Raw genomic sequence first — 10,049 nt, 5'->3', positions numbered from 1 at the left:
CTGGTTTTGGACAAAATTTTTGTCAACAAATGTTATTAGTTTTGTAATTTTGAGTACTTTAATTAAGAATATTGTAGTCTATGACTCTATGCACTAGTTAGTATTCAAATCGAATAAATCGAAGTTGCCGAACCGAATAAATCGAAACGAAAGGAGAAAAATCGAACCATGCCGAATTTAATTAGGTACGGTATTGGTATAACATTTTAAGAAATCGAATACCGAAAATATCGAACCGAAATATTTAAATACCGTACCGATCGACGAACACTCCTAATTACGTTGGCTTTGTATTGGCTAAGTTGTCTTTGTATTCTTTACTTTCATTTTCACCTTAAGTTATCTATCTATAATTTAGTGCTCTGCATTTTGCTAAATGTTGATTATAATGCATTCACAACATAGATATAGAAGTTTCCTATTAATAAAATTTTGTAACATTTACCATTATTTTTAGCATTGTTATTTTAGTTTTAAGTGCATGCCTTGAGTATTTGAGTCTTCTCTGTTTTGTTTATTTTTGCCGAGAAAATTCTGCATTTTGATTAGCTAATAATTGGGCAAGTTTTTGTATTTTGTTTTACTCTCAAATCATTTCATTCTTCAATTTTATTGATGAATATATTTGATTCCTATTTATTTAATTTTTGTTACTCGGTAAATAACTTTTGCTATAACTGGGGCCAATAAACATAAATGATTAGAATATTATGATGCAAAAATGTCTAAAGAGGAGGTTGGTATTCTTAAGATAAAACTTAGGGCTTAACCTATTTGGCTGGTTGGTCAAAAATAATTATAGTCGCTAGTCGAAATATAAAAAAGATATACACTGATTATGTGTAAATTATGTATATTTTAAATTAATATACAAAAGATATACATTTGGCAGCTATTATGTAGATTTTCCCAAAAATTATACGTCCCATTTACCATTAGTATTAGAAGAACCATAATTTGTCTTACAAGGCAAATATTTGAGAAATTACTGGTTATGTCCGCTCATAAATTAGCATAAAATTTAGTCAATTCATAAAATATTACCAATAGTAGATCCTACCAGTATTAGTCAATTAGCTATTTGTAGCTAAAAAAAGGTCAAATGCTTTATTTTAGTGGGTATTGTTGAAATAGATTGGTATATCTTAAGGAGTTTGAATCTCAGTTTTTGGATGATTTGGCGGAGTTTTGTGGTGGTTTGAGTTGAAAATTCAAAGTAGAAGATAACATGAAAATATATGATAAGTGTATCACTATGTATCATTTGTATATCACATATATTATATGTGTATTAATGTGTATCACATGTATATTTATGTATACTTGTGTGAGATACATGTTTGATATATGTGTCGCAAAAGATTTTTAAACTCGATTTTAACTATGAATTTTGATACCAAACCAGGCCAAAATCACCTCCAATCTTGCTCAATGTATATTACCTCGTCTATATGTTTTCAACGAATTCCAACCATACCCATTGGAAAAAAAATCTTCTTTGCCTCATTTTTTTTTGATATTGTATATTATTGGCAATAAATTTTAACTTCAAACTTAGTCTAATTCACCTTCAAACTTCCTCAAATTTTGTATATTACCTTATCCATATGTTTTCAACGAATCGCGGAGAAGGGTGTGAATCGTGTGATACCACCACCTACCAAGCCCGACGAGTTATCCACGGAGCTGCACCCCTACTCACCTGCTCTAATGCACATCGCTCTCTCCAGGAGGTTGGCCGCCTATCCTAGATCTTCCCATTTCCAAGAAGATCCCGAGCTCGATCTGGTTTAGTATCAAACAATACCCATTGAAAAAAAAATTGCCGATATTTTTTAAATGTTGTATATCATTGTTAATTGTTTGGCAGCATGACTAAAATGACTAATTGTTGTTAAATAGTGTCTTTTTGGTACATTCCCGTAAGATTCCCTTAATTATAAGTATTGAAATGAAATGAGTTGAATAGAGCAGAATGAGTCCAAGAAGACAAATTATGGGTCCGAAGTTGACTGCATAAGGAAAAAACTAATAATAATGCCAAATGGAAGTCGTTCAAGCAAAAAGTTTAAGCAATTCAAAAGACTAAGAACATTCAAACTTGTTCGATATATTATAAGCGAGAAGAAAAGTTGCGAGGGAAAAAAAAAGGATTAGTTGTACTTGTATCCTCTGTTTTAACTCGTCCGAAAAAAGAGGGAAAGTGCTAAGACCGCTAATGCAGTAAGGCAGAATTAGGACTCGCTCGTGGCTCGTCCCGAGGAGGAGCACTCGTAAAACGCCCCTGGACTTATGTGTGGGGCTTAGTTCCGTGAGATTTACGCTTCGACCGTTGGGGCTTACGCACCAGACACGTCCAACGCCCGGTGTATTGAGCTCGCCTAATAGAACTTTATGCAATTGTGTATAACTAACCTTGTAAATCCTCAAGTATTCTTAATAAATCGTTGACTATTCAAAATTACTTTTTTCTTAATCATAAGTCATTAAGTTAATAGTATTTTATGTCATAATTAAAATAAAAATTATTGCACGTTATCCACTAAGACTGCTATGATAGTAAATTTTAAATAAATCTTTCTATTTAAAAAGTATTTATTTATTAACTTTTGTTGTGTCTTTATTATATAATAGTCCATAATTTTTATTATAATTTTTTTCCTAAATATTAATTTTTTTTACTTTTATGAGATACAATACTTATTAATTTAATAGCCCAGTATTAGCTAGCGCAACTATTTACGAATAATTAGTTATCACGAATAATTAGTCAATTATGTGTCACTTTATTAACTTGTTGAAACTTAAAAATAAATGATGCTAGAGAATCATATTTAAATTGTGAATTATATTTTTACATAATTTCTCTTTCAAATAGAAAGCATATAAAATAAGAGTATTTTAAAAAAAAAATATCAAATTATAATATCGAAATTCTTTCAAGATTCATTATTCATTAAGAAATACATATAAGATTTCGTATTGAATACATTACTTTTTGTGTTTGAGTTGTAACGACGTTGAAGTTAATTTGCATATTATGATATATGTCATACTTTTCGTATTATTCATAGTCGAATTATAATTTATAAATATTTTAAATATATTAGTTGTTATAATTTTGTGATTTTAATGTAATTTTTATTTCTATTTTTTTATTTTATACTATTTTAAAATTCTTGAAATTAACAAAATTTAAAGATCCGTGGGACTTATGCCCCATGTCTCAGGGCTTACGCCCTCGCCTCGTCAGAGGTAAAAGGCTTCGCCTCGCCTCACGCCGTTTCGGTCCTCTTCCCCATTACTTAGAAAAAGTGGCCACCGGTTCAGGTACAAGATACTATCATTACCGCCTGGACAATTAGACATCCAACCCGCAATCGCAACGACCCAATTGCAAGAGCGTTCTTTATTATCATGTCGAGATTGTTTCTTTCAAAATGCAAATAAGCTCAGATAAAGTTAAGGAAGCAAAACAAAGCAAGTTTAGCCGAAGATTATCCCAATGTGTCAATTTGACATTATCTGCAACAAGCTAGAAATATAGGTACTGGGAATTTGTTTGTAGCAATTTGAGCACTATGTGAGCTAATTTGAGGAGTACTTATATGTGGGTTCTTTCGGGGCGGGAAGAGTCTTCCTACGCATTAGCAGTTCCACTCCATGAATGAATGATGCAAATCGTGCCATCTTTTGAATTAGATATGCGTTAACTGAATATTAACAGTTCTAGCATCCCACCTCGCACATAGTAGTGAAACAACCCACAACTTGCCATTTTTCATTAAATTGTTTGACATCCATGCTGTAAGAGAACACTCCGAATCTGCGAAGGTAAAGTCAGCATTAATCAATGCCAACTTTCCACAAGGAAAATGGGCAATCACATGGTCCAACAAAATAGAATGCCATCTAATAAGACCTTAGTTATGGAAAGCAATTTAACAAAAGAATCACAATACTACCAAAAGATACAACATTATGAGGCATAGTCTTGTCATATCCTACCAAGCACACACCTTTTCACCCGCAGGCCACAGCCAATGAAGTTTGATACTTTTATACAATTATTATTCGGACGCAATACGATAGATCAAACATTAAGCAAAGAAGAAGCTTAGTTTGAAAAGGTGCATATTTCCTAAAGGCAAACCACTAGGACGAAATTTGATTTACCCAAAACAAAAAAGAAAAGATTTAGGCAGAAACACTTGGAAGAAACCTAAGCAGAATAGTTGATTCCTAAACATTTTGCTACCTCTTATTAGGTGGGTACATGAAGCTTTATCACAAATCAAGTTCAGATAACTTCTTCAAAAGTTATGACTTTTAATACCCTACAGCAACCTGGAAGAAGTGTCCCAAATCTCAGTCAGAAATCATCTATTTCAAGGGTTTGTACAGTTCTTTTGAGCTCCGGAGTCATGTTGAAAGTCCATCTTTACAAAGGGACCACATGATACACAATTCAAATCAAATTTATGTTAATATCTGTAGAAATCTGTCCACACTGCTGTCAAAGGCTACTCAAGACATATATTTCCAAGATTTCAGAGTTAATGCTTGATCAATAGCATAAAATAGTACTCTTTACCTACAGCACAAAATGGTTTATGCAGAAATATATTTCTTAGAATTATGGCTATAGTTGCTACGTCCATTCCAAGTCGTTTTTGCCTTACACTCATGCACAACAATTCAGAGGATCCTTCCTCCCTTGAGTAAATAGAATAGCCAACTTGTTTCATAAAGATCCCAATCTACTCCAAGTACCCATAACTATCGAGCCATTCTGTGTTAAATCTGAGATTCTCTAGTACATACCAGCTTCTAAATATCTAGTGCAGAAAAAGAGTTCAGTGAACCATACTTGTCAGGCATGATATTATGCTCCTAGAATACCTACTGACCTTGCTGAAGTTACGGAATGTCTAGTTTAGTCTTCTGATTATGCAAAAGATAAGATAACATGGACCATATAGATGGTGCCGCACTGCTTTGCCTTCAAGGCAAGAGATAGTCTTGTTAGTTATTTCGAGTAGTGTATGCCAAACATACTTTTCCCGGCCTTTGGCTAAGATCACAAGTATAGTGTAACCACCGTATATATTTGCTGAAAATTTGATAAAAAGACAAAACACATTCAATTTGTAGAGAAATTGTTTAATTCTCTAAATTCATTCCTTTAAAAAAATTATCCAAAAAAGAATCCCATAGTATTACCAAACTTTAACCTATTAAAATTAACTTAGAATTACTAGTAAAATCTACTTGAGCTTCTTCTCAGTAAGAAATGATGCTTCTTTTATATGCGAAAAATCCAAGGATGAAGTTAACGGACCACTTCAAACTAATTCATTGGTTCAAAATGGTAAGAGAAGGAAACAAGTGTATTTTGGGAGCTAGAGAGAAGGTCTTTTGACTAATGATAAATGAGAGGAGAGGTGGTGCAATCAAAGAACACATGAATACGAATCTATGGCAAATGTCAAAGAGAAGAGAGGGCTATATCGCAAATCAATGACACAAGCCCATGAGAAATGATCCAAGTTCCTTAATTAATAGATATATTTTGAACATCAAATTCCAAAAATAGTGTACCTTGAAAGGTTAATCTATTGTACTTCTCTTCCAACTGATCCAAAATCTTCAGGAGGCCATACCTAATCACAAAATCAGGACTTTTAGAATTCCATAAGACAGTAAAATGAAACAAAGGATGCTGCACATACTAGTAGTACTTAAAATGGAGTAATGATTACAAAATTAAATGTTGTATAATATTCCTAGTTTACAAAATCAGTATGACCCTCCAAAAAGAGTTATTGACATAACCATTCAATGGCATGCATAGGACAGCAAATATGATGGCTAGCAAGAAAGGTACCGAAAATAGTTGAAGAAATTAAGCAAAAGCCTTTTCTAAATATAATCAAGTCAAAACAATTTTAGCAAATATAGGTAAAAATTGAAATAGAGAAGAATCACTGACAATCCAAAAGACTCTGCCCTGTACAAGTCCATAAGGAACAGGTCCAAATTTCCTTGAATCAGTGGTATTAAACTTGTTATCCCCTTCAATCCAAACATGTCCATCTGGTACCTGTCCACATTCAAAGCATATTCACCTAAGAAACAAAAATGGATAACCCAAAATAGAAGAAGCAAAAACCCAATTACATTTCACTCCTGAATATAAACTAAACTACAAATTGTTACCACAATAGTATGTTCTTTGTCATTATTTCCAGGACCCGCAACATATTTAACAGTATCACCACCCACACCAATGAGTCTCTTAATCACAATCTTTCTCGGGTTTTCGGGGCTCCGCACTAGCACCACATCGCCCCGTTGCATTTTCTCAAACCGAGTCGAAAGCCTTTCGGCCAAAACGAGATCGCCGGTCAGATTAAACGTTGGAAGCATGCTTGGACCTTGAGTCTGCTCAAAAAGAAAAAAAAAAAGATTTAAAATTGCTGTTCAATTGGCCCAAAGCATGAAGTAGTAAACAAAAAAGATACTGCTTATGGTAACGTACGAGAGCGAAGGTGCAGAGGTAGGTGTTGGTGACATGAAGACCACAGAGGAATTTGGCCACGAGTAGTGTTTGTTGAAATGCTTCTTTGACAAAAGGTGTCAATTGCTTCAGATTTCCCAGACCCATTTCCCTGATTTCTCTTCCACTGAGCTTCAAGAATGGTTCTAAAGCATCTCCTGAATTGAAACAGATAAAGAAAGGGAGTGAACAATTGGGAAAATCATAGATTGTTATTCTCTCATAATAATTTTTTTTGTCTGTTAATTGATTTTCAGTCAATTCATTCAATCTTCCTAAATTTCTAGTTTGGTTTTAGTTTTAGAAGAGATAAAAATTATCTTGTGTTTGTTCTCCATGGGTTTGATATTTGAAATATTTTTCAATTTTCACTAACCATACTTGCATCTGATTAGTTTGATTTACTTAGTTAACAATTTGCGTCATAATTTTGGGGTTAGGGCAAATTTGCGATCAGTCGGTCAAGCCTCATCTTCATGCCTACGGGCCATTTACACCAATAGCCACTTTTAAGGTTGTTCTTTAAAACATGACGGCATAACGGCATATGATCATAAATTTAAAATTAGTGCAATTATAACCGTTAATAATTAATCGGCACAAATTGTTGTCACAAATAAGCATCGAGTACAAGGGTATATTTTAAACACACTGTGTATGATTACTATATTAATTTCGCTAACTTCTTATACCCACAATTAGGGGTGTACAAAGGAAACCGATAAACTGCAACAAATTGATAATTCGAGTCAAATCGAGAAAAAAACCCGACTATGATTTAGTTTCGTGTGGAAAAAAAATTCGACCATAATTGGTTTAGTTTGATTTTAACTAAAAAAAGTCAAACCGAAACCAAACCAACCCGACATTACATGTATAGAAGTTTTAAATATATTTAATACATAAAAATATTTATTCTATTGTAGTTTATAAATATTTTTTAAATTTTTTCATAATTTTATCGTTTAGCGTATTTCAGGATTGGACTTATAATTTTTGAATATTCCGATATGTTAGTAACTCAAACAAATTCCAAACCAAAATCAAATCAATATTAATGCTAACAAAAGACATGCAATCCAATTTTACTAGGAATGACGATAGTGTTGGGTATTTATTTTTTTTTAGTTTTTTCATGGTTTAGATAAAATGCACAACTTATTTTTTTTTTTTTTAGTGTTTAGTCACGTAAATAATAGTAATTATTAGTCATACTTATTTTAGCAACTTAGTAATTTAAGATTATGTTTATTTTCATTATGACTTATAAATAATATTTGTTTTATGTGATTTTATTATCTTTATTGTTGAATATTTTAGTACAATGTCATGACTTATCTCATATTTTATGTTTAGTTTCTTGGAAACACCTTATATAGTCACGTCTTACTAGGATTAAAGAAATATTTGGAGCATAAATTCAATATTTTGTGCTATGAAGACTTTATAAAAAAAACCGAGAACCCGAAAAACCCGAGAAAAATCGAGGTTAAAAAATCCGACTTTTATTGGTTTGGTTGATCTTTAGAGTCAATAACCCCACACAACTAATTTGGTTTGGTAATTGAAAAACCCGAACCAATCCGACCTATGTACACCCCAAGGGGCGGACCCAAGTGGTGAGAAGCGGTTTCAACTGAACCCGCTTCGTCAAAAAATAATACAGTGTATATGTATAAATTATGGCTAAAGCAAGGTAAATTTTGTATAGAAATTATTTTTGAACCCGCTTATACGGCTTATACCGCTTATGTTAGTTATGGACTTCTCCAACTGAACCCGCTTGCACAAAATCCTGGGTCCGCCACTGTACACCCCTACCCACAACCACTAAATATATGATCTATAAAGTGGTTCCTCAATGTAAAACATTTTTCACCAAAATATTTCTGCAAAAACACTCTTTCCGTACAAAAAGCAAGCAATTAATATTTTTGGTATATATAGTTATATGGTATCTAGTACACATAACCTGATTAATTCAAATTTTCATCACATAAGATTCATTAAAATGGAAAGTGTGTCATACATCTGCATAGAGCTTGAATCCAATACATTTAATTAAGGTTACACAGATATCATATTCTATCTCACTCATTCCTTGGTCATCAAACAATTGATCATTGAGAATAAATATATCTACGTACATTTTCCTTCCCCGAGTTCTAAACAAAGAGTGGTTTTTGTAGTGGACTGCTACGAGATAATGAATATGTGTATTTTTTTCTCCAAGAAGTCTATACAATATATTAAATGAGGAAGCATGCTAGCTTTGCTCATAGCTCATTGCAAAATATTTACCTTTTTACCTCATGCCTAGCAAAAGTAGACAACGTCGAGTTCATTTGGTTCACAAACTTCTCTTTTGTTTTTTCTCCAACGATTTCCAAGTTGACATGATGCTCCACTTGATTATATGATTTGATGTGAAACTTGCGGATAAGTTTTTACTATATTTCCATACCATTCAATATATGTTACTCTCATATATATTTTTGCTAAATCAGCTTAAGAAAAGTTGAATAAGAGCTAGATGTACGATTGATCGAACAAGATAATATAGCTACTATCTCCGTATAAATGCGAACATGCAATAAAACGACCCTAGGGGGGATGAAGTATAGAAAATATATAACGATAAATACGAATGGCGTCAATGAGAGACAATGCATTCACTTTTGAAAGTGTGAATCTGCTACTGACACCAAAGAAATGACAATGGCAAGGTTGGCAATTGGCATGCTACTGTCTAACAATTGCATGCTTATGCACAAAATTCAAAGCTACGATCAAAGCCTTCTTGAAACAAAGACAACCTTAAGGGGGAAAAGAGGGAATTTTTGAAAACTGAATTTAGTCTGAGCCAACAAAGATAAATCTATGGTGGTCCTCTCTCCATTAAATGTTGACAACTGAAACTTGTTGGTTAATAGACTTGTGAAAAATGCTAAAGTAATTGAAATGAAAAGATTTTGGTCCTCTGATCTTTCAGCATCAAGGTTTATGGGATGCATGCGTGAGACTTCATATACATGAATTATATTTCCATGCTTTTGATCATGCGAATCAAATTAATTTTAATTAAAAATAAATTAATTAACATTATATACTCTCATTGTACGCAGTTTTTTCAATTGAAATATGTAGCAATAATTAGGGGTGTGCATTCGATTTTGACCCTTATCGATAATTACTTATCGATTATCGATTTGTACATATGCTTATCGTTATCGTTTCAATAAGGTTTCGATTTTTTCGATTTCGATTTATCGATTTTGGGGGCTTATCGATTCGGTTATCGATTACACCAATAAGAAAATTTGCGGGATTCCACGGAAAGTATATCGCTATAAACGCGCCTAACTAATATGGACAAAAAGAAGCTAAAATAAGACGAACACCATTTATAATATAAAAATTGTGTCAACAAGCACATGCAACAAAACTAAAGTAAGGGATCAAATGTATGCCACCAACACTCCAACGGTAT

The 10,049-nt window shown here is 32.8% G+C and overlaps 1 protein-coding gene across 4 annotated transcripts; it reads right to left on the bottom strand.

Annotated features, from left to right (window-relative positions):
* Nucleotides 1-3,462: 3,462 nt before the first annotated feature.
* On the bottom strand, nucleotides 3,463-7,037 carry LOC109208203 (mitochondrial inner membrane protease subunit 1-like). 4 transcript variants are annotated; one of them, XM_019371265.1, is made up of 6 exons: nucleotides 6,936-7,037; nucleotides 6,542-6,717; nucleotides 6,220-6,444; nucleotides 5,993-6,103; nucleotides 5,602-5,663; nucleotides 3,463-3,826 (listed from the first exon to the last, which is right to left on the bottom strand). In XM_019371265.1, the coding sequence occupies exons 2-5, from the start codon at nucleotides 6,665-6,667 to the stop codon at nucleotides 5,616-5,618; spliced, it is 510 nt and encodes a 169-aa protein (XP_019226810.1). In that variant the 5' UTR covers nucleotides 6,668-6,717; nucleotides 6,936-7,037; the 3' UTR covers nucleotides 3,463-3,826; nucleotides 5,602-5,615. The 4 variants fall into 4 exon arrangements, with proteins under 4 accessions (XP_019226810.1, XP_019226811.1, XP_019226809.1 ...); XM_019371266.1 differs by having other exon boundaries at nucleotides 6,941-7,029; XM_019371264.1 differs by lacking the exon at nucleotides 6,936-7,037 and having other exon boundaries at nucleotides 6,542-6,928.
* Nucleotides 7,038-10,049: the final 3,012 nt, after the last annotated feature.

The sequence above is a fragment of the Nicotiana attenuata genome, unplaced genomic scaffold (genome assembly GCF_001879085.1).
Source record: "Nicotiana attenuata strain UT unplaced genomic scaffold, NIATTr2, whole genome shotgun sequence".
Lineage (NCBI taxonomy): Eukaryota > Viridiplantae > Streptophyta > Magnoliopsida > Solanales > Solanaceae > Nicotiana > Nicotiana attenuata.
The sequence above is the reverse complement of the archived record's forward strand: the minus strand, read 5'-3'. Positions and strand labels throughout refer to the sequence as shown.

What these genes read in the sequence shown, in the direction of transcription:
- LOC109208203 (XM_019371265.1), bottom strand. Translation starts at nt 6,667, where the DNA reads ATGGGTCTGGGAAATCTGAAGCAATTGACACCTTTTGTCAAAGAAGCA. An exon ending in ACCTCTGCACCTTCGCTCTC is followed by an intron (nt 6,445 to 6,541) that starts GTACGTTACCAT and finishes CTTTTTGAGCAG; the next exon opens with ACTCAAGGTCCAAGCATGCT. An exon ending in ACAAAGAACATACTATTGTG is followed by an intron (nt 6,104 to 6,219) that starts GTAACAATTTGT and finishes GAATGTGGACAG; the next exon opens with GTACCAGATGGACATGTTTG.